Source organism: Rhipicephalus microplus, chromosome 5 (genome assembly GCF_043290135.1).
Source record: "Rhipicephalus microplus isolate Deutch F79 chromosome 5, USDA_Rmic, whole genome shotgun sequence".
In the NCBI taxonomy this organism is placed as follows: Eukaryota; Metazoa; Arthropoda; class Arachnida; order Ixodida; family Ixodidae; genus Rhipicephalus; species Rhipicephalus microplus.
Window position 1 is genome coordinate 132898706 of NC_134704.1, and position 24192 is coordinate 132922897.

General features: G+C 44.5%; 1 protein-coding gene across 2 annotated transcripts in view; it reads left to right on the forward strand.

Moving 5' to 3' along the window:
* Eaf6 (chromatin modification-related protein EAF6/MEAF6) overlaps positions 1-24192 on the forward strand; it is a 65068-nt gene that overhangs the window by 396 nt on the left and 40480 nt on the right. Inside the window, exons 2-5 of one of the 2 annotated variants that reach the window (XM_037425047.2) lie at positions 84-199; positions 2929-3019; positions 9732-9765; positions 16656-16850. In XM_037425047.2, coding sequence (XP_037280944.1) covers positions 84-199; positions 2929-3019; positions 9732-9765; positions 16656-16850 — 436 coding nt within the window. The remainder of the gene's footprint in view (positions 1-83; positions 200-2928; positions 3020-9731; positions 9766-16655; positions 16851-24192) is intronic. The other variant, XM_037425048.2, reaches the window with a different exon arrangement.

The window sequence follows — 24192 nt, forward strand, 5'->3', positions numbered from 1 at the left end:
CATGTAAAAGAAGGGAATTTCAAAACGCGCGCGCCACACACGGCGCGCGTGCTGTTTCATTGACACGTGCTCTTCATATGCAGGATACACTGGCAAACCTCGAACGGCAGATATATGCATTCGAAGGCAGTTACCTGGAGGACACGCAGCTGTATGGAAACATAATACGTGGCTGGGATCGGTACTTGGCTCCGAATAAGTGAGTAGTTTCGTTCGACGCTCTTCTGTGTACATTGCTGATTTGAGCCGTACAATCGTATTTGTTGGCGATAGTTTGCTGCGTTGTGATCGCAGTTAACTGTCGCCAGTTGATTGCGTGGTTGGGGCTACAACTGTCATTGCGCCTGTAGTTTGTTCGAGTTGTGCTGTTCGCAAGCACCCGGAGTGGAACAGTTAGGCACGTGAACTTTCCTATTCCAATGTGTTCGCGCTGTGAGCTGTGCGCGAACGCGAAAAAAAAAAAAACGATCTGCTAAGTTCCGCATGTTTCTGATGGTAATTCACTCACACGTAGCCAGTCCTAGCACTGAAAACGCAGTGGCTGTGAATCTGTATGACATACGAGCCGACACATGTGTTTGTAAACATGCACAGGAAGAGTCATGTCTTCTTGCGAACAAAAGCAGTCATTGCAAAGGGCCATCTTTCATTAATATTTTCGTGATTGTAGCCCTTCCTAGTGAGGGCTGTGTTGCTATTCTATGCAAATGAAATCAATTTGAACCGTTCAAAGCGCTAGCAGTGCGGTTGTATTATGTAAAAACATTCTAACTAGGAGTGTGTGAATATACAAGTATAGAATTCAATAACACGACAGGACAAACATCTCTAACGTGGCAAAGGCCAATGGTTCAACTTTGTTTAGAAAGGGGTGGCTATTAACACGGAGGGTAACATAATTAGAGTAGGCCTTTTGTTAAAACTCATTAATATCCTTGCTGAAAAGCATGTGCATGTTCAGTTTAAAAGAGGTTGCGTCATCTACGCACGTAAAAAGACACATTTGAGAACTCTCTAGTGCTTCAAAACTTGACTTCCGAAACGAAGGCATAGACTCCTTGCATAGTTCAGTCGAGTGTGTTTCAAACGCCGTATAACGACCTAACTCTGGCTTCTTGAAACCCTCAGTGATTAGCTTCACATGTGGAAATTTGTTCAGTTTGTGCAGTTGTCACAGCTGCACCGAACCACTCGCTAACAAGCTCCCATCGTTTCACTGTGCAGTTAGAATGCTGCTGTGAAAGGCTACCTGAAGGTTTCTTGGGCTTGGAGCACCCATGGCAATGAAGCACGGCGGTACTGTTGTCAAGCTAGCTGTATTGTGCGACCATAGAAAAAAAAAATGCTAGCTACCGTACCGTCTCTGTTAGCTTTTGTGGTTCTGCTAACACTCTTCTGTCAACACGCTTGCCCATGAAAACTGAAAAAAAGAAAAGAAAAAAGAAGGCATCCCAAACAAGCGCGTAATGAAGCTGTCATCATGTCGTAGCGTCCCTGATTTTTTTCTTTGTTTTGCCACAACTGGGGGTAAAGTTTCGTGTAAATACACTATTTGATATTGTTGGCCTATTTGCTGCTATTTGATTGCAGATAAAATTTCGCTATTTTCGCACTCTCGATGCTAATGTAAACATGACCCCTACCGTGGCATTTTGACTAACTGGCCCTATGTCTTCAAGTACCTGATCAGACATGCCAAGTTCTCTAGCTCAGAGTTTTGAACAAACATAGGTGCCAATTAACACATGTCCATTCTGCACTGTGAAACTCTGAACGGTGCTATGAAACCCATATGTACAGCATCGACTTCATGTCACATTATATTGCGTGAACCTCATCACGCAATATATTCATAAGCATTCTCATTTTTTCTGAATTCCTTATACGTGATTCATTTTACTTTTGGGATTGGGACATTGTGGCACAAAGGCTGTAGTATGTCTAGTGTGTTTGTATGTGTGTTGTACTTCACTCGGCATACATTTTTTGTTATTGACATTTCTTCAACAACCATCAAGCATTGTTTTCATCGTCACATTTCGCCGTGGACTCTTACAAATATGGGTACGCTTGACTTGGTGTTTTAACTTTAACACAGTGTCTAAATGACATAAGCATTTTGCGTGATTATTCACTTTTCCGCTAGGTTTCAACATAGCGATAACAGCAGCACTTCTTGCTACTCAAAAAAGTTCTGGTCACATAAGAAACAAGCAGAACGCCAGCAAGGGCGAGATGGAAGCAGAAAGCTTGTTTGTCAAGTTGTGCTAGAGTCAGGAAACACTCTTTTTCCGCTTTCCTGTAATAAGAAGGCGCTTAGAGCTAAGGACTTGCTCTTAAAATGTTGTGGGCAGTTTAAGAGAAGTTGTATTTGAAACACTTGGCGAGACACGATGAGAAAACTGTGAGAAATGAGTGGGCCACTCGCTAAGGCTTTTGTTTCCCACCAATTCTACTAGGCTATGCCGACACACAAAACCGGAAGCAGTCAAACAGCTAAAATGTCTGTAGTGGTAACCACTGCCGTGCACCAACATTTCTTGAAGCAAGACACTCAATTAGACGAAAATAATTACAGAGTTATGCTTTGCATTCAGTTGTGTTTTAGCTTTTATCTGAAAGCTTAATTTTGTTCCCTTATTTTTTGCAATTCGTTGTGTTTGTTGCAGCTGATTTTCGTTGTGAAAAAGTTGCTTATGTATAATTCTCAAATCCAATGTACGTACATGGATACCAGAAGTAGTAGGTTGTCAACATTTTAACTTTAACATAGGTTTGAATTGAAGTGCACTAATGACAAGGGTGACCTGAGAGTTGATTTTGCTATGCTGAACCGCACTGTTGATACCAAACTTTTGTTAGATTCCGCTTCAAGTGAATAAAGCTTTCAAAATAAACAAAAGACTTTTCGTTTGTGCTTGCTCTAAGCAGGAACACGAACAGCAAGGCAGACAAAAGGAACCGCAAGTTCAAGGAAGCCGAACGTCTCTTTTCAAAGTCTTCCATCACTTCCATGGCTGTAAGTTCATTTGTTTTGTGTAATGTTTATAAGTTTGTGGTTTCTTAATGGTTCATTATACCTGCTCCTTTATAATTTCTTATTCTTCACAAAATTTTTCAGTACATATATCAAAATTTACAGTTCTGTTTCTGCATCAGATTTACATGCGTATTTAAAGGAAAGCTAATGACGCCAATTTTATCAGTTCAGCCTCTTAAAAGATCGGCCATGTGGCGTTTCTTTGGTGCAAAAAGATTGTTTTATATGATCTAAAATGAAGAAATAGAGCATCTGTATTAAAAATTTACCCTTAAATGATAGCACATCAGCCTGCCAGATATCTGCAACGATGGCTGAGTGGTTTCAGTATTAGTCTACCTACTCAAAACACGTGGGTTTCATGCATGCCTTGGGAGTCACTTCTCGAACAAGGTTAGGGGCTAGAGGCCAGCACAATGTAAGTGCACACGAGAGAACCTCAGGTAGTTGAAATTGCCCGAGTCCTTGACTATGGTGTCTATTGTAGCCCGTGTCACTTTAGTATAAGAAAACCCACAACCAAAACTGTTATTGTGTTAAAGCTTGTTTGCATGTTCGGGCTGTTTTTGTTTACAAAATATACTAAAAATGGTATTGTGGAGTCTTTGGTTTCTTGTTGATTTCACAGGAAAAATTTGCTCTCGATAACTAGGCATATTCTGAGTTGACACAGGCCTTTCTTCCTCGCATTAAAAGGAGCTAGCAAGGTATCTTCAAAGAGACACTAAAAAAAAAAACAGTGATTTGGTGCAGATTGAATAATTGCACGCTGAGAATTCTAACGGCACTAGTTTAACTATCATAAGTTCATCAGTAGCGGAGAAAATGAAGGTAGAAGTTTCATTTTCAAAATTTTACGCTGAAATCTTCATGCGTGACGTCAGTGATGGCCCGATGAAATTTTCTACTTCGTATGCTAAATTTGGGACACCCACATATGATAATGTACTTCATTTTTATCGATTAGAAGCTATGTAGGACCCAGGAGACACCTTCAATATCTACGACATCATGGTGTTCAATGCGGGAATCTCAAGTTGGCGTACCCACGTGCATTTTTTTTCCCCCACTTTTTCTTGCTTGCGAAAGGTTACCGTAATTACTCGAATCTAACGCGCACCTTTTTTTCCGGTTAAACGAGTTCATAAGTCGCATGCGCGTTAGAATCGAGTACGAACAAAAAAATTATGGTCAATCTATTGCCATCGGCAAATCCAAAATGGCCGCCCCCTACGTGCGTCGGCCATTTCTGCCTATGTGTTTCCCATGTGCGGCACATCGTACGTGTGCTGAGGAGTTCGTCATCTAGTAGTGCATTAGCATCGACGGCGTGGAAGGGCCAACTCCAAAAACTCGAGTGCACCACGATGCCGCTTTTAAAAGAAAAGTCATCGCGTGTGCAGAAACGGACGGAAATCGGGGCGCATCGCGGTTGTTCGGAGTTCCCGAAACGTGCGTGCGGGACCGGCGGAAACAAAAGCAGAAGATTGTCGACAGCAAAGCTTCAGGCAAAGGCTTCAGTGGACCACAGCAGGGTCGGTTTCCGCAAATTAAAAAGCTGCTCAGCGAGTATGTGCTTGAGCAGCGAGCGGCACAGCGGCCCGTGACGACAGAACTGCTCCAAGTGCGGGCTATGCAATTAGTCTTAGAAAAAAGTCTAATGCAGAGCCAGTTTAAAGCGAGCAGGTGCTGGCTAACTAACTTTATGAAGAGGAAAGGCTTTTCCCTCCGAAAGGAAACATGCATATGTGAAAAGTTTTGCGGAGGAGTACGATGAAAAGCTTCGCAGTTTTCAGAAGTTCGTCCTAAACTTGCGGCGCAACAACGGCTACCTGCTTGGGCAAATCGGGAATGCCGATCAGACGCCTCTTTACTTCGACATGCCTGGCACCACAACCGTCGAGAATAAGGGGGCGAAGCAAGTTCACGTGCTGACATCGGTCCACGGTAAAACTACAGTGACGGCAATGCTCTGTTACACGTCAGATGGGCACAAGCTTCGCCCGTACCTCATATTTAAATGGAAGACGCTCCCGAAAGGAGTCGTTTATTCGAGTGGTGTGATCGTGCGGGCCAGAGAGAAAAATGGGTGCGCGTTGCAATCCATGTCTTACGTTTTTTTTTTTTTTTTTCGTGGTGGAAATCAGGTGCGCGTTACAATCGAGGGCGCGGTAGAATCGAGTAAATACGGTATGCGGCATTAAAAGTGGTGTTTTCAGGATTGTGAACTTGTACTTGTCAACTGGTTGCCAGGACCAAGAGGGCAGTCGAAGCCAGACGGTTCCTGGACTAGGCAATCCTCCCACCTTAGAGTGACACTAGGCCTCATTCGGAATGCTGTTTCTAAAAACGTTTATTTCTCTCTCTTTAGTGTGCCTTGAGCGCTCGTAGCCACGCACTACCTAATTAATTGCAAGGTGTGCAAGAATGTGGTGCTTCATGATGATTTAGCACCTGTGATGTCGTTCGTCATTTTAATTTAAGTCGTGACACCTTGAGTGGACAAATTTATATCGTACCATTTACTGTTTTAAAGCCAAACCATCGTTTACGAGTGCCAGGCGCACCAATTCTTGTTTTGGTGTCTGTTTCAACAGTGGATGAGAATCATAATATCACGTCAGATTGAGGTGCCTTTCACCTGCAGCACAGTGCTCATCTATCTTCCATGAATATGCGTTTGGGGTCGTTGGTACTTATTGTACCAACAAGCCCAAATTTTAATCGTGCTAATAAAAGTCATGGTGCCTGTGTTATGGTATCTGTTCATGTATATTCTTAAGCCTACCGTAAAATCTCGAGCAACCCCCCTCCCTTCTTTGGGAAAATTTTAAATATGCGACCTCTTCTCCCTTTTCACTATTTTCGTTGTTTGATTCGCAGTTTTCAATAAAAGTCTGATGAGGCCGAATGAAAACAGTGAATGATTGGTATCCAATGAATCATCCCGTTAGAAGCTCATGTGTGCATTTCTTATTGTTGGCAGTTTTCCATTGCCATATTGAATTTTGTTTGGTTGGTTTTAATATCGGTTTTAATGTTGGTCGAGCATACTCGACCAACATTAAAACCGGCCGATCGGGCTCTGCACAGCATACAATAAAGTTCACTACGAGAAACTATACATCAAAAACGCATCATCAGATGTCGGTGCATGCATGCTGCAGCTTTTTGAGTGAACCGCGTTGTTGCACCAGGTTGCCCTTTGTTTCTTTCTATTTTCACGCCTCTACATGTGCTTGCGTTGGGCTGTAAGCAAAACCATTTCTTTGCGTTTAAGAGATGGCGCACTGCCACAAATGACGCGACTTTTAAATTTTGCTTGACGTCGTGCACACTCGCAAGTGTTTAGCATAGCTCTTAGGCTATATTTTAACTTTTATTGTGTTGCTATTTTGTGATTTAATGGCGTAATTTAATGTTGTTTTGATCTTAAACGGCACTGGCTTTCTCACCGAAATAAAAGGAACAGATACATAAAAAATGAGACTTTTTTTTTTCCAAGCACCAAGGTGGGAGGGCGGGAGTTATTATGCAACTGGGTTCATTACGCGAGTAAATACGGCATTTAGAAGTAAAATAACATTTTAGAGGTCCCCATCGCATTAGTGCACTTCAAATTCCTCGCCTGAAATTGTGGTCTCACGTCGCCGTGGATAACGTTGCCCGGCTTTACTGCAAGGCCGTAAACACTAGCAGCAGCAGAGCGAAAGTAGTGAGAGCCACAGCAGCAACTATGGCTATTGAACAATTTTTAGCCTTAGCCTCAAAGAGGGTAAGCGTGCGAAGTTCAACTGGGTCCTGCTAGGTGGCACGACCTGTCCAGTTTAACCAGGTAAAATTTGGACTTTTGAACCGCTCACACAGTTGCCCATAGTAATGTCCGGTGGTTGTTTTTTTCATCAATCAAACACAAACGAAGAAGCAGCATTTTATTATGTCTCTTGATGCATGAAAGAGTCTTAATTTAGTGCAGCTAGTTCTATTACTAGTCATGAATTTTAGGTGGTAAGTATGATGCCATTGGGATCATTTTGCGATTGTCCTACTTGTGGCGCATGTGTCCTCGTGCATTTACCTTAATTTGTCGGTACATGTGGCACTGCTGTTGATAATACTGTCGTTTTAGACGTCATATATGGAGCTTTCACTGTGACATAAATTGTTATTTGACTTTGGTGTCCCTTTAAATTGTTGATCAGTGTGCTAGAGCTAGTGTCTGCCCAGCCTAACTTTAGTCCCCATCTCAGCAGTACTTATTCCTGTAATCCTCGTACAAGCTCTCAACATATTGCATTCATTCCAGTCTGGAGCTACACTCTGTCGTCATGTTGCATGGGGTTTGCACCTACTAACATGTGTTACCCATGAGTTGTGTGTCGCTGCAGTTTTTTCCAGACTTTTTTCTCGAAGAGGAGTCTATTGTAAGTCATTCCTGCAGTTTCTGCAGACGACATGTCCTTTTATCTCTTCTTTTTTATCTTGTGTCGTGACGTTTCAACTGTAGTGACAGTGCAACTTGCTTGATAGATCGTCAATGTCCTGTTTATAAAGCTCTTGATTGGTTGACACATGAAAGACAAGTGTGTCGAGTTGACGATGTGTTGTTGGGAGAGAATGGGGTGGTCTTATTGTGTGCTGCTGATTGCATTGTGAAACTCACTGAGAGGGCGGTCAGAAGCAAAGAATGAAAGAGCCCTTGTGGTTTCTGTTGCATTTGGATGACGCGGCCATTGGCTGCTGTGAGGACGAGGGAGTGACTGTGTAAGGGAGGGTAGAAAGGGCGACCGAGAAATATGGCTGCTGGGCGGTTGTTCTTCAGAAACCTGAGACTATACTAATGTGGTCTTGTGATTATCTGCTCATGTTGTCGGGAATGCACATATACAGCAAGTTATACATATCACATTACCTTAGGGTCCGGATCAGTAATATGATGGCCACATAAGGGAGCCATATATCTTAATCTTACATTTCTGGTGGCCCATTTATGTGACAAACTTATGTAGTGCAATGCGTCATATTTGTCTGGTGTATAGCTGGTGCCATGAGATTTCTGCTTTGCTGTTGTCACTGAGAAATAAACTTACAGCATCACTTAACGTTTGCTCCATTGGTGATAGAATGCTGCATCATTCAGATGTGTGCTACTTGATTGTTTTAATAAAATGATTGCGCACAGAAATAAAACGCTAAACATTGCTTAATGGTTTTCTTTCCACAAATTACAGCCTCAAAAGCAATGCGAAGATGATGTCGTGCCAAAAGTCTTACCAATACCAAGCATCCTTGGATTGTGCTTTAAGTGCAGCTTTTCTCCATAAATAGCAGCAGCATCAGAGGCGCTGTGACATTTCCTAGAGCTGTTATGTGGCGTTACCAAAGCTAAGCGTATTCCTCGACAGTTTCTAGGAAATAATCACTGACACTGAAATTCTAAAGGCACAATGTTTAGGTTGTCTGAATTTTTCTGATACTTAGGTTCCTGTGAATTGTGCATTCGTTGCGGCTTTTAACATATGTGAGTGTGGTTGTAAAACAAGCCACAATGCTCCGCCAAGTTACAAGTGCATTGTCACCAAAATGATGGATCCGTAGTCTTGTACAGCTCTTCCTAATGTCCTGCCAATTACTCGTGTGTGATAGTCATCATCCATAGAAATACTTGTGCCAAGGCAAGACGAGACAGTGAAGAGGCTCCTTCTTTCCTTCCTTCCATGGCTGTTTGCATTAGTGGCGTGGCCTTTTGTGAAAGGGTCTGCGCTTGATTGTGAGGTGGGTGCAACATCAAGATGAGGACTATAGGAAGAAGGGCACACGCAGTCCTTTTTGCGTTCTTCATTCCATCGTCTTCGTTTGGGTGTTTGGTTCACCTTACATCACCAACTTGCCCGAAGTTTCGTGCGAAGTAGGGCTGAGCAGGTGACTCTTGTTGCTCCTCGTATCAGTCTAGAGGCATCATGTGAAGCAAGAGGAAAGGGCATGCTGGGGCCACCCCATATTTTATGCACAGCTCACTATGTCAAACAGCCTGCCAAAAAAAAAGGGGCATGGTGCAAAAAGCTTCCACCGAAGCATGGAGACTCTACTCCAGCGTCCATATCGTTTCATTCCTACCTTCACGCAGCGTACAATTTCAGCAACTGCACTTCTTCAGTGCCCCCAAGTTTTTAGCGTAAGTGGTTAGGGCTGATTACCACGATTTGGCGCTATTTGCTCGCTACTAGGGGACCTACTTGAAAGTGGCACGTAATGGAACCATTCTTTACGATTCCAAAATTAACTATATGCAGCTTTGAAGTATTAGTGATTTTGACTCCACGACTGTTGGCCACAGACGTACTTGTTAAGGCACGGAAGTCAAAAAGAAATGTTTGGCTGATACTAGTAGACATTTAAAATCAGTGCTGTTGTAAAAGTCAATTGTCAACGAGTTGTCTGTATGCAGCTTATAGAATTTTCAAAAGAAAGTTGGATAGTCTTTTCTGTTTTGATTGTTATGGCATCAGCACCTGCTGTTCGAATCAATATCTTTTACTATGCAAGGATATACAGGGCATACATGGGTGTTAATTTTGCTGCAGCACTACAAATACATGGACTGTTTCGGCATGTTCTCCTGTGGAACCGATTATTATTACTAACTTGACGTCTGTTTTTGGTTTATTGCAATGCTTTATTTTTTTTGCAGGCTGTGAGTGGCATTATAGAGAAGGATGAGAGAGGTGAGTTCAGGCTTTGAATTTTGTTAGCTGGCTTAGTTGCCTTTTAGTCTGGGCAGTTGCATTGTGGTGTACTATTGCAAGTGTAAAATTGTGAAGTTTAATGTTTGCCAATTCAAAAAATGGCCCGAGAAGAGGAATAAAAAGGGGCACACGTGTACGCGCACCTAAAACTAGTCATAGTGACTTCCTAGGCAGCGTAGCGTCATTCACACCAATGTATTGACAAAGAAGTGTCACCTACTTGCGGTGTCACGGCCGGGGGCCATGAAGAAGAGAGCTGATGAGTCATTGTAACCTGACGAAACAGACGGACACTTCATTTGACGACACCTATACATGTACAAGACAACAGCATCGCCAATGCACAGGGTTCCTTGACGATGCACTGAAATGGAAACTGCTGACCTGACACTTCCATGCTGATATTCTCATGCTGTTTTTTCTATCAATATGCATTGGAACTAATTATACCACCAATAAGCATTAATTTAGAATGTTTGTTATAAGTACTGTAGGAAGTCATTGTTTCAAAGTCTTTTATGAGAAAGAAAAATTAAAGAAATTTCAATTAAGCTGAATTTGTGGTTGTGCTGAAGCTACTACAAAACATAAAAAGTACTGTCGTAAAATGTACAAAGGCGGCACAATTTTATTGCTTAATGGACACTGTTTAGTAGCAGCATAACAGCATAATTTGAAGTGCCGCCTGGCGTGTTGCTCAAGTTTTCGGCCGAATGCACTCATGCTAAGGCACCAATATAGGGGTCACAAACCATATTGCCATTCAGGCTTTATGTTGGCTGTGTCCGCACTTATCTTCTTTGCACTGGGCCTTGATGTTCACCACACATGCCATGAACATCATTTACTGGCCTTGATGTTCTCCACACATGCCATGAACATAAGTTACTGCCGGTGGCAGTGTGTCTGGACCCTGCACTGTATACATCTTGCATACATAATGAGTATAGCTCTAACTAACATAGCATATACAAACATAAGCAGATAAGTCTGCAAGATGAAGGGGTCATCGAAGGCTATGAGTCAAATTTGCCGGTTAACAGCTGGAGATGTTGCAGTCTGACATGCAAACATTGTCTCTGTCAGAGTTTGGATCTGAGTGTAGGAATAGCTGAGATGTAGGAATAGGCAATGGAAGTCATCTTCCACCAGTGATCTGTCTTCGTTGGCATGGCCATGAAAGAGTTGGTTGAACCATACACAAATGTTGATGCATAGCGTCGTTCTGTTAGGCGAACAACAATCTGCTCATACACCACATGGTCAAGCAGGTGTCTGTATTTGCTGATTTTAGTTGGTAATATGTCTGCACCATGGACATCAAAAATAGCAATGGTATATCAAGTTTCATAGATACAGCATAAGGTGGCATCCTCGAGTAATACTTGATTATTTCGCTTCCACGCCTATTCAAATCGGTCACCAGATCGACGATTTTGCCGTGTTGAATTTGTTTCAAATAGTTAGTCTAGCCACTCAACTTTGAAAATTAATTTAATATTGCCCATTTTGGCAATATAGTGATTTTTGACAGACTTTCGCAGGAACCAATGTGCCTGTGTTGCTGGGAAATTGCACTTAGCTGGCAAACTTGACAGAAGTGCGTGCCCCTTGTGGTTATGTCACAGTAACATCAAATTTCTGTAATAAAAAAAAACCTCTACAAGTCAAATATTAAATTAAGGTGTCATCTTCGCAATCTGGCAGTGTCGAGCAGTAATGATTGACAGAAATTTATGCCAGCTATAAAACAGACAGCCATTTTAGTAGGAGTCAGGAAAATATATTCAACAAAAAAAAAATTTCTGAAGGTTGTCTGCATGTTTAAAGTGTGGAGGTGGCCTTCTCAGCCTGTTTCCAGGAGCTTTGGTTTCACTTTTATCGTTATATCAGACACGGGGCTGCATCTAATGTCACTAGTTGCTCCTATGGCGTTGGCGCATGCAGTGCACTTGGGTGCACACCTGCGCTGCAAAAGCACGCACCGCTTGAAGGTGTCTTGCAATCACACCTGAATTGAGTGAGCACAAACTTAAGAGTCCGAGGATGACAGTACGTCAGCTTCAAGTATTATGGTGATGGTGTTTTGCGTCAACTTGAGACATTCGCAGCCGCTCATTGGTTTGTTTTGTTTGGGGCCTCAACTTGTTCGCTCTGCAGCATGTTGGAAGTGCATAGCTGCTGACCTTTGTGCACAATATTATAGCTACTCTGGTCATGTGCGAGGTGCACACATTGCTGCGGTGCGGTTTGCTAGTGCAGGTTGCAGAGCTTCTCCTCGCATCAAGAAGACCACCAGAGCACATCTTGGTCCCGACTATAGAGCAGTGCGAAACGTTTCATAAATGCGTGTGATAGGATTTTTTTCAATGCGATCCACAAAAATGCAAAGAAGTATGCTTGGATACATATATTGGAACGCCAACCTATGCGGAGGGAGATGACGCTGGATGAAATAGCGAAGTTCAATAGGCATCTGATTTGTAGAGGCTTATTCACTACATAGACATCCATATATTTGGGAACACCTGCAGGCTATTATCGAAAAAAAAAAAAAATTACCAAGAAAATTGTACCAGTTCACTTCTGTTTCGCGAAAAAGCAAGCAGTGCTTCACCGCATGGAATGAGCAATGAAGCAGCACCTAGGTTCTGATTTTCTTTGTCTATGTGAATAGAAATGTTTTGTACAACATTTATTATTTTTTATACTGTTGCTGGGTCTTCAAAATGTAATTTTTGAATTTGCTTTGCTTGGAATATTCTTGCTCTGTTTATGGCACTGTTTACCAGCTGGCAACCAAAAATGTCGCTCTTTTCACATTTTTATCCACACATAAATATTTTTGTTACTCTACCAGATGTATTTTTTGGAAAAAGCATTTCATTTAGGTACCCGCCAAACTGGCAAAAACTCTCTTCCCGAAATGCGAAAAATAACAGTTAATGGTCAATCCGTATTGCCTCGCATAAACACCTATAAAGGGACCTTGCAACATTTATCCAGCTTGGTCACAAAACGCTGCCGATCAAATATTAAAGGGACTGTCTATTGTCCTTTAGTCCTTTACTTCTTTTCTGGTTGTGTCGCAATAAAAAGCGTACCATCTGAAGTGCCTAACCTTGCAGCGGTTCCTCAAGAAAGTGTGTAGAAATTTGTATAACAGAATTTTTCTATCTATGTTCGGTGTCCTTTCATCGGTGGGATGAACGCCCACAACAGTAATTGGTGGGGGGTGATGGCAAGTTCGCTGCCGATAAAGGTCAAAAGCTGAAGCTGCGTGAAACGCTGAAGCTGCGTGCGGTCCTTGCAGGCTTTATCAAGTTCTGTTTGTCAATGTTTTTACCTTAGTGGTCGTCACGCACACACTTTTTTTAGCGAAGCCGGATGGCGTGCTCGCGTTGTTTCTCCGTCTGCAGGCAGGCATGCAGGCTAGTAAACACAATGACGGCACCACCACCGGGTGCCTTTTTTAACTTGTGAGAGAAAAAGGGAGCAAAAATTAGTGTCTGGGGCAACCTAAAACTGCCTCAAGTGCGTAAGGTACAATTTCAACTTATATGTGTTTGTTTTTAAGCAAAAGAGTCAACCTGCTAGGATTTGTTGTCTTACCCGTAGAGTGACCACATCACTGTTGGGTGATGCTAGCGGTAATTTTTTGTCGACTTTCAACATCAAGTTAAATTTATAATTCCTTTTTTATGGGACAAAAGCATGCCCGTTGTCGCCAATGTGATGACTGATCTTCTCAATTGCGGTACAAACGAAAAAGTTTTTCAGAGTGGTAGACAATCCCTTTAACGTTCCAAAGAACACGTGAGCTAAACGGTACAGCGCAGCATGCGGCCTAGAATGTATGAGTAATTCTAAAAGCCAGCTATAAATTGCTCACTCTTCTTTAGACAAATGCTGCCATGAACCGAAATGACCGTGTTGTGAGCACTGGGTTCATGGCCGTGGGCTGATTTGTGCTTAGCGAGCCGCATAGTTGGTGCAGCTCCCATGGTATGCCATGACATGCGATCACATTGAGAGTAAACCACGCGTTTGATGAAAAATAGAAAACAGTGTGCTCAAGATTACGACACACACTCAAACACAGATGTAGTGTCTCACGCCCTCGTCCTTGCCCAGCACATAATTTCTTGCCCTGCACGTAGCTATCGAATCACATGTTGGTACGAAATAAGACAGAAAGTATTTAAGGGGAGATGCTACTCGTAGACACTTTTTTTTTTTTAATATTCGCCCAAGAGCAATGAAACTTGAGCTGTTTATGGAACTTTTTATGCTGATTTCAAATATATAATTAGTTTTCTTGCAAGTTGCTTACTTTTAGCTCTGCGAAATGACAAAGTGAAAACCTTAACCATTTCGCCCCCTTCTTTTCATCCCTAAACTTCTGTAATTTTTTAGCATTCATAGTTCGCAATGTTTGAAATGATGTGTAGAATGCAAATAACTAATTAGGAAGCACATACAACATATGTAATTGGCATGTAAACTAATAGACGTAAAAAGTTCATATTTCACCTATCTTAGTAAAGGTTTATATAGAATTTTTTATTATACATTGAAATATTGAAATTTTACACTAGATAATTGCATTCGCCATACTTTGGAAAAAATTTCGGCAAAATTGCATCCAGATCTGAGCACTAGAAGTGCCCAAAAAAGGAGGGGCATATTGAAAACAGTGGCAAAACCTGTGTTTTGAGAAAAACGAGTATTAGGGTTAAAATTTAGTTTTTATTTATGGAAGATGTCATTAAATCTGAAGAAATTTTTACACCAAAAAGAACAATACTTCTTGTAGTGGCCACTGCGACTAAAATACGCCAGCCCCGTGAGTTTGTCCCTCTCGGCTTTTTCGAGCCGACTCCTCGCAGACATTTCGCTCACAGACAGGGCCATAAAACGCTTGCCAAACTTCGGCTCCATCTGGCAGAGCCTTGTGCCAACTGCAAGCTAAGAAGAAGTTCGACAGGACTGCGAAATCTAAACTAAGTCCAGTGTCATGCCATTTTGCGGTCATGTTTGTGCCACATACCGTCGTACATAATGGCAATGTCCTCCCTGCTAAGTTCTCTCACTGCAAGCTCTTTCGATCTCGCAAGATTGATGCTGACGTCATTTATTGCCACATCACAAACTTTCCGGCTGACGGGTGTGAATGACTTTTGATGCATTGGTTTTTGCAAGCCAAGAGCTGCCCCAAATCGAACCAGCTGCTCGTCGCCTATTCCTACAGAGCGCGCTGCACTATGGCTTTCACTTGCGAGCGATGCGTTTTTCATTCATAATGGAGATAATTACATGAGAAAAGCATTGTTCAGCTACGCTGCTCGACAAGACATGGACCCCGCAAATAGGCTTCACAGCACATACAAGGGCAGAGCGGCCAATGGCGGTCCCCGATCCGTACCACGTGATAAGCCAGTTGCGGCGCTCGAAAAACGTGCAGAAACATGCTTATTTTTATTATTTATTGCACCGCATCAACGAGGGAAACTGTTGTTGCTTGAAGAGTGAGGCTCGAATCTTCGGCTAATGCGATCAACAATGGCGAGCAGCGGTGCTTATCGGCGGCAAGGTGCTCAAAGACTGCAGACGTTGGACCTTTTAACAGGCACCTTGTGCTCTTTAGATGCAATTTTAAAGCATTTCTAGTTAAGTCTCGACCTGTATTTTTTTTTACATAACAGTAGAGGTACTTATCTTATCAAAATAGGCAAAAATGAAAAATCAATATTTTTGAAAAATACTTGCATTTTTCGACCTGCATTGCCCCTTAAAGGGTGCGACAGATGTGGCGATTCCACATTTACTTAAAGGTACTCTCTGCCAACCTTCATTGCTTTCCTGTTTTGTTTTGCAATAAAGTCTACCATGTGAAGTGTATAACCTTGCAGCGGTTTCTTGGAAAGTGCATAGAAATTTTGAAAACAGAATTTTTGTATCCCCGTTATGTCTCTTTCCATCAGTGGGATGAATGCCCACAACACTGATCGATGCCTGTGAAAGTCGAAAACTGAAACCGCATCTTGTTTTTGCAGGTTTCATCAAGTTTGGATATTAATAAAACAAGTATCTTAGTGGTCGTTTTAGGCACACATACTTTTTCGTTGTTCTCATGAGCGGCGGCAGACGCCATGGTCGTGTTTCTCCGCTGTTTGCTGGCAGGCATGCAGGCGAGCGAACACACTGCTGGCAGCGCCACCGAGCGCCAATTTGAGCACATGAGAAAAAAAAACAAACCAAAAATTGGTCTCTGGCGCAATCTAAAGCTGCCTAAGTGCATAAAATACAATTTCAAGCTGAATGTGTTTGTTTTTAAGCAAAATAAGTTTACCTGCGAGGATTTTTTATCCTACCAATAGATTGTCAAGATTGACCACATTCGCTGTTGGGTGACGCTAGTGGTCACTTCTTATCGACTTTTAGCATGAAGTAAAAATGATAATTCTTTGTTTCTGGCCTGAAAGCATGCTCGTTGCCCCCGATCTGATGAACGATCTTTTCATTTGCGCCACAATTAGAAAATCTTTTCCGAGTGGTAGACAGTCCCTTTAATTGATTCTAAGAAAATTTTTGTGACAGTCAATTTATAAGGCAGCAGAGAGTCCTTTATTGAAGCAATTGGATGATCACTTGGCGAAGTGTTGCAGGACCTCTTTAAGGTATCTATCCTTGGTAGCAACTTCACGCATTCTCTAGCCAATCATAATGTCATTGTAAGTTTGTGGCCTCTAAAAACCCCAGCCCCACTCTCATTCTTACTTGCCTTGGAAGATTGCTTTTGGGATGACCGCTGCATCTGTAGAGCTCAATTTTAATTAGGTAATAATCCTCATGTTGCTCATTTCCAGAGCGCACCAACAGCGAGTCCGAGTCGCAAAACCAGCAGAGTGGTAGCGAGGAGAACGGGCCTGTGTCCTCTCTGCTGCCGCCGCAGGGAGGCTCCGCCGTGGCTGGCGGTGGGGGCTCAAGCAGCAGCACTTCGAGCAGCAGTTCGGGTGGCGCGGTCAACGGGGGGCCTGGCGGGCCACAGTCACCAAACCCAAGTGCGTTGCACCTTCTGCACTTCTTGTTTGGCGCCTCTAAGTCTGCGATGGCCATCCATCTCGATGGATAAATGGCTAGGCGGCATGGCTGCCGACCCGAAAGCCACGAGTTCAATCCCAGCAGCAGGGGTCTCATTTCAGTGGAGGCGATATGGTAGAGGCACGTGTTCTGTGCAATGTCAATGTGCGCCAAAGAACACTAGGCGGTCAAAATTTCCGGAGCCCTTTGCTACGGCGTCTCTCATAATTATATTGTGGTTTCTGGATGTAAAACGCCATATACCATTATTGTTAAGTCTGTAATCAGGAAGGCACAAGCAACACCTAAATGTTTACTGACATGGTTTTAAGACACTAAAAAGGGAATGCCGTATTTACTCGCATAATCCTCGCACTCGCATAATTCTCGCACCCCCCACATCGCCCACGAAAAATACGATTTTTTTTTTCCTCGAGTATTTATCGCACCCCCGAAAACTCCCGCAATAATGCCGTCTGCTCGTTCCAGCCACTGATGATGATAGCGCGCTCTATCTGGCGCCACCCCTTAAGCATCAAGCATACTATTGCACGGAGATTCAATCCAATCCAAGCCAAGCTGAAGTGACCAGTGCGCGTTGCGGCGTGTTTTGTATGTTGTGTTGGTAATCTTCGCACGTTATGGGGCGATACTGAAGCCACATGGCTGCTTCAAGTTGCAAGTGATAGACCATGCGCTAAACAACGGCAACAGGGCCGCCGGTTGGCCCTTTGGAGCCTACGAGTTTTGTGTTCGCTACTGTTGACGGCAGCTGAAAGCCACCAAGACGCGTTGGGCCTGCTGTGTGCCTAAAACTGGGATTGATGGTAAACTTTATTTCTTCAGAAGGAAACTGCAGACGATTCTGTTAAATAACCATCAGCCCAATACTAACGTCCTACGCTAACTTTTTGAGGGCTCCTGTTGAGCGCCGACCGCTACCGCTATGGCCGCAATGCCTACAAGCTTCGCGTATGGTATTCTAATTCTCGACTATTTGCTTTCACTTTTTGTGTCTCAAATAAATCTTGCCTTGTGTTGAACCTCTGCTTTTATTGTTGAGGTAAGCTCTAATTAGTACTTCTTAAAGCTTGCTGTAAGTTGCTGGCGTGAGAATCCCGATTTGCGGCCACTTCGTTTTCTTTTTCGCTCTCTGCGTTTTCATGGAAAGTTTTCCCCGCATAATTCTCGCACCCCCCAGCTTTGCATCAGTTTTCTGGCAAAAAAAGTGCGAGGATTTTGCGAGTAAATACGGTATTTTTCGTTTCCTTGATATGCAGTGTTAATGCTCTCTACCCACCTGACTCAGGCAACACCCATAAAATATTTTATTTTGTTTTCGTCGCTGAGCATGAGCAAGCCTGCTCCACCGCAATGAACTTCTTGTTCATTGTGGTCTTGTTCCCCAGTTCTATTGAACTAACGTATTTCACGCGTTATCTTGCTACCATGCCACTAACGCACTCTGCTTTTTTTTTCACGCTTCCTGGTCAATGCACATAGGGCACTTTGTGTGTTTTTTGCATTAGACTAGCATTGCCGGTTTTATTGTATATTCACGTAGCTACTTGTTACGAGAATTACCGTATTTACTCGCATGATCGGCGCACTCGCATAATAGGCGCACCCCTAGTTTGGTCGCGGAAAATTCGATTTTTTTAAATTCCGCGCATAATAGGCGCACCCCCGAACTTGGCCGTGATCAGAAACGATTCTACCCCCCAGCGGTACAGTTGAAACGCGGTCCCCGTACCCTGAAGAAAAAAAGAAGGCGAATCGACGAGCAAATAAAAAAAATTCGAAGTGCAACGACCTAACCAACGTGTTTGTCGAAATAAAACTCGAAAAAAAAAAAGCGTCCATGAGCGGGAAAAAAAAACGGCTGTTCCATCAATTACTGATACCCCCCAAATAGCCGCGCTTTTTGGAGGTCACGTGTACAACGCCGGGGGCTCGATCGCCATCACCACCATCAGAGAAAAAGAAAGAAACGCCATTTTGCAAGCGGTGTGCGTATGTTGTGGTCGTGTATTGAACTTTGGTTCCACCATGGGGAAGTACGCGAGCTACACGGCTGGGTTTAAACTGAAGGCAGTGCACTTGAAGTCGTCAGGAAAAGCTTCAAGAAGACGGTTATCTCGAACGCACTGGATGCGAGTGAGGATGACATGTTGTGGGGTGCGGATGATTCGGACACCGAAAACGAATCCCCGCTCGGCGAGGATGAATGTGTGATCTCCGACTCGGACTCCGAATAGGGAAAAGGAGGAACAGCTACGACTTTTGTGTGAATAAATTTTACGTGTGTGTGTGCAGTTTACGGCTCTCGCTTGTTCATTAAAAGGTACATAGGTATGTTTGTTTTATGCTGAATTAATTGGTAAACGATAAAGTCGCCTTTTACTTGACAAGTGTGCAGATTTAAAGCACGAGAACCGAGTTGAAAAAATTTTCGAAAATTTTACCCCGTGTAATTGGCGCACCACTAACTTCGAGCCGGATTTTCTGAAAAAAAAGTGCGCCTATTATGCGAGTAAATACGATACTACTGCTTTGCGAATCGCGGGCCATGCTACTGATTGCGCACGCTTGTGTGTGTGTCGTGATAATCTGAAAGCTTACTGCATTATTGCTTCCCTGTGTACCGCGGACCGTTGTTAGGAAGGAGGTGTCGGGACATGCCGCCATGTCCGTGACTGTGGGGACCTTGGGTAGCGTGGTCCCAGCTGGAGCCATTCGAGTGCCGGGAGAAGACGAGTCGAGGAGCCGGTGTAGAACAGCATGGAACAGATGAAGCACACTCGAGCGTCTCTGCGCTCGCGTTTTTATACACTGCCTTTTGCAGGATTCACTGTGAAAGAAGACAAGTCAGTTCAGGTCCCTCCAAAAGGATTGTCCTCTCCCACTCCGACCCTCTGCAGACTCGTGCGCCAAACCAGTTTCTAGAAAAAGTGCAAGGACACGCACACCCGGTGCCACAGGGAAGAGCAATACGGCACCACTAGCTCGGCTAGCTCCTTGCAGGCCCCGAACACAATGCACCAAGGCGCCGTCGCTGGCCCAGGAATGTAGAAAGCGTGCTCTTGGCACAAGTCCAGATGCGAGGCCCATTGTTCGGTGCGCCACCCAAAGGAGGAGGCGGAAGCACAGGCTGCAAATGTCCCTCCGGGTAGTCGGGTGGAAAGGGTTTTAGGTCCGTGGGCCCAGCAGACTCACCGCACCACCATTGTAATTTTAAGCTGCCCTGGAATGTCGCTCCCGGCAAAACACCGTGTTGTTGGTCGCGTGTAAACTTTGTGTTCAAAATCTGCACTGTACCACTCCTGCCCTGGCTGCCAGTACTGAATAAATAAAATAAAGTAAACATTATCCCGATGTGTCAACGCAGTTTCACTAAGTTTGCAAACTCTTTGTCCTGCACGAAATCTAGATCACACAAGCTGCTGTTGGGGTCACTGGAGACAATTCACTCATGGTTGTCTACGTGTACCACTACAGTGAAACCTCGTTAAACGGTGGTTGGCCGGAGCTCAGAAAAAGTATGTACTAAACGGTAATACTGCTTAATCGAAATAGCGTCAGGTCGCTCACTTACCTGTCAAAAAAAGAAACTTTCAGGGAGTGCGATGAAAGAACAAAAAACGTGCAGTAATTTATCAACTTCGCATGACAAAGTCTGTAATCTTCATTTGATGACGTGGCAGCCTAGCAGCAACGACAACGGCCTCAAACTCACTTATGCTGTGAGCCAGCTTTTCCGCCAGCCCCCTCTTCTCGGCAAATACCCGCATGACGCTGACGCAATGCGCAGCTTCGGCTACTGTCGGACCTGGATCACCCGTGTTGTCGCTTTCCATGTCGTCCTCATCACTATCATTTGGCGACACTTCGACAACAGAGGCAACAACGGCTTCATCGGACATGTCCAGAGATGTCTGCACATCACTGTCTGCATCTCTGAAGTCGGGGAAGGAAATGCGTTTCGTAACGCCCTGCCGCTCCAGCACTTCAGCTAGCAGAGTTTTGCAAGCTTCGTCTAAGATGTCCGAAGTCTGGTCGATAGTGTCACTGGCGTCATCTGCGTCGCCCGCACACACACTGAAGCCAGCACGCTTGAAGCAATTTTGAACTGTTGTTGCTTCAACCTGCCGCCACGAGTATTCGAGCAGGTGAATCGTGCCAATTAGGTTGATGGAGAATAATTTGCCACATTCAATGGCGAGAAGAAATCTGCTGCTTCTTGTAGAGCTGTTTTACAGCTCGAATGATGCTTTGGTCCAAGGGCTGGGCAATCGCTGTTGTGTTTGGTGGCAGAAACGCCAACTTCACAGCCGTCAGGTTGTCCAGGGTGACGCGTGCCGAAGCGTTGTCTAAAATAATAACAACTCTTCTGTCCTTAGCCGCAAAACGACGATCAATGAGGCGCACGTACTCCTCAAAGAGTTTCGCTGTCATCCATGCTTTGGTGTTGCTGCGATAGATAACCCCTGATGGCAACCGGGCGCCTTTGAAACATCTAGGCTTCGCTGACTTTCCAATCACGAGGAGCGGAGTTTTGTCGGTTTCAGTCATGCTTACGCAAAACGCCACTGATATTCTGTCTTTTGCATGCTTGTCGCCGGTGCACGTCTCGCCTTTGAACGCGAGCGTTTTGTCTGGTAGCAGCTTAAAGAATAGCGCCAATTCATTCATATTATAGATGGCATCAGGTGCGTAGTCTTCCAAGATGTTCTTCAGCTGACCATTTTTCCACTGCTCCTCGCCATCCACGTCAGCAGCAGCACCTTCTCCCAAAACAGTCCCTGTGGTAATGCCATGCTTTGCCTTAAATCTGGCCAGCCAGCCATTGCTGCACACGAAGTTGTCATGGTTGAGCTGCGAGGCAAAAACCAGGGCCTTCTTCACAAGCAGGGGTCCGCTGATAGGCAGATTTTTTGACCGTGCAGCTTTTAGCCACTTCACCAGCGCCTCCTCTACATTCGAAAACGTCGAACCGCGTAGCCGGCATCTTTTCGCAGTTGCAGCAGCACTGCCAAGCAACTTCTCTCTGGAATTCCAAATTCCACACACCGTGGTTAAAGGCAGGTCCTTTTCCCGTGCCTGCGCCGATTTTTTCGTGCCACTTTCGATAGCACGAATTATGCCCAATTTCTCCTCTATTTTCAGCACTCGATGCTTTTGTCCCAGCTTCGGCATGACGCAAGTACGAATCAGCACAAGCATACATACACAAGACGTGAAAAATGACGCGAGATTTGTACGGCACGGATCAACCAGAGAACACCTATGCACGGCGCCAAAGGAACAAAGAAAGCAAAGCAAGCGCACACCGTGTTTGCGTGTTTGTGCAAAGCGCCATCGCGTGGACAACACCAGAATCCTAGCCAGCCGAGTGCTTCTTGTTGCAGAAAAATCCAAGAGATGGCGCTCACCAACACAGCGGCCATCATCATAAACACAAACAAGCGAGGCATGTTTCGATCTCTGGGGCTTGCTGTTCTGTTGGGACGCCCAGTGGAGGACGACATGCCGCGGCGAGTGCGCAACGAAAATTGGAAAAACTACTTATTAACGATACATACACGATAAGCTGGTATGGCTTATGCGGATACAAAATGCATTATGTTCAATGGCCGCCGAGTCGGGGATTTGACTTCACTACTTTTAAAACGAAACTACTGTTTACGCGGGTACGGTTTAACGAGGTTTCACTTTAGCAGATAGCGCACGTGTGGTTATGGGCGGGGTTAAAAAAAATTACTTCATGATTGATCTTGATGAAACTTCCTGAGTTGATGTATTTCAGTTTGCAGTTTTTAAATATGCAATAATTTTCTAGTATAATGTGTACTTTTTAAAATACAAAATATGGGCATTTTGGGGCTAAACTCAGTGCTACTAGGTAAATCAGCATGCTACAATATTCTGGAATCAGAACTGTGCACAATGCAAGTAGATGTTCTAAAGCCATTAGAATAAATGTTATGGTATGTTGAACATTCGTGAGGAAAATTCCAGCTTGAAGCTTACTCACTTTGGCCTGGTTCTTTGCAGCAGCGCTCGTTACCTGTAAAATGTGTATTTTCACCAAGCCTGAAGGATGGTTAAGGAGGGGCGCGGCAAGTAAAGTGCCGATTTTGGTCAAAATATGCGATTTTCCGATTTATTTTTTTTCGTAATCTTCAGACCTTCAACTTCCTTGTTCTAAAATATTACAGCGAAACGTGCGCTACAAATCCCGCAAATAGTGTTTTTGCCGAGGCTAGTCGCCGAAAAGTGCGAAAAAAAAGCCCCTGAAACGCTGTTGTTCACGCCGCACAAACGCGCCAAGTTGTTGACCGTGGGCCGCCATTTTGGTAGCTTTGGAAAGAGGAGAAAGCCGGCTTCCCGATGGTCGCGGTCTCGTATTTCGCCGAGTGAAAATAAAAGCGCGAGGAGCAAGTAAAAAAACGAAAACGAAGAACGGCAATTGGCTGCGCGGGTCACGTGGTAGCAGGCGCGACCTCTTACTGGTCAAAGCTGCGCCGCGCACCTTGGCAACCTTGGAAGCGCGAGCGCATCTGCGGCCGCCGAGTCGAGAATCATCCGGCGTGCGCTTCGTTTTTTGCCAGTTGGCTGTTTTTGTGATAGTTCGCGTGCTTTTTTTACCAAGCTTTGTTTACATCGGTGGTCTCTTCTGAGTGCTTGCTCATACTGCGGTGCTATGTTGTCGCAAAAAAAGTTCCGGAGCGTCCACAAGTACGGCAAGCGTCGGAAAGCTTGGAACAAAGGGCAGACGACTGCGGCTGCCGTCCCAGTCGCAGTTCCGGACGGAGCATGCTCTTCAAGCGTCACGGAGCCTCTACTCAGACCCTTCGCTGATTGTTGTGAGGCCGAGAGTGTGGAAGGTGCCACATCGTCGTATGTCAGACCGCCGGATGCCGTCGACCGTGATGGACGCTCTCGCGAACCCGATTGCGGTGGCACCGCGTCGGCAGCCGTTGCAACTCCGGGCGTGCGCGCGTCGAACATTCTATCGCGAGTTTCGGCCCAGATTCCGAGCAGTGAAGAAATCGCGCAGCGGGCGCAGACAAGGCGGGATGTTTTGGATGCCGTAGCATCGAAGTCCGCTTCAAAGCGGAAGCTCGAGCTTCTGAACGAAGGCTGCGACGAAAATGACGGCGGTAAGGACTCCACATTCTTCATTGTAAATAAGAAGATGCTGAACGGTCTGCTTTCGTCAGTAAAGTGCGACGAAGGGTCGATACGCCTCGAGACTACGCACTGCCTTGGACTCGCGGCGAGGATGGAACTTTTTTGTGACAATTGTGGCATAGTGAACAG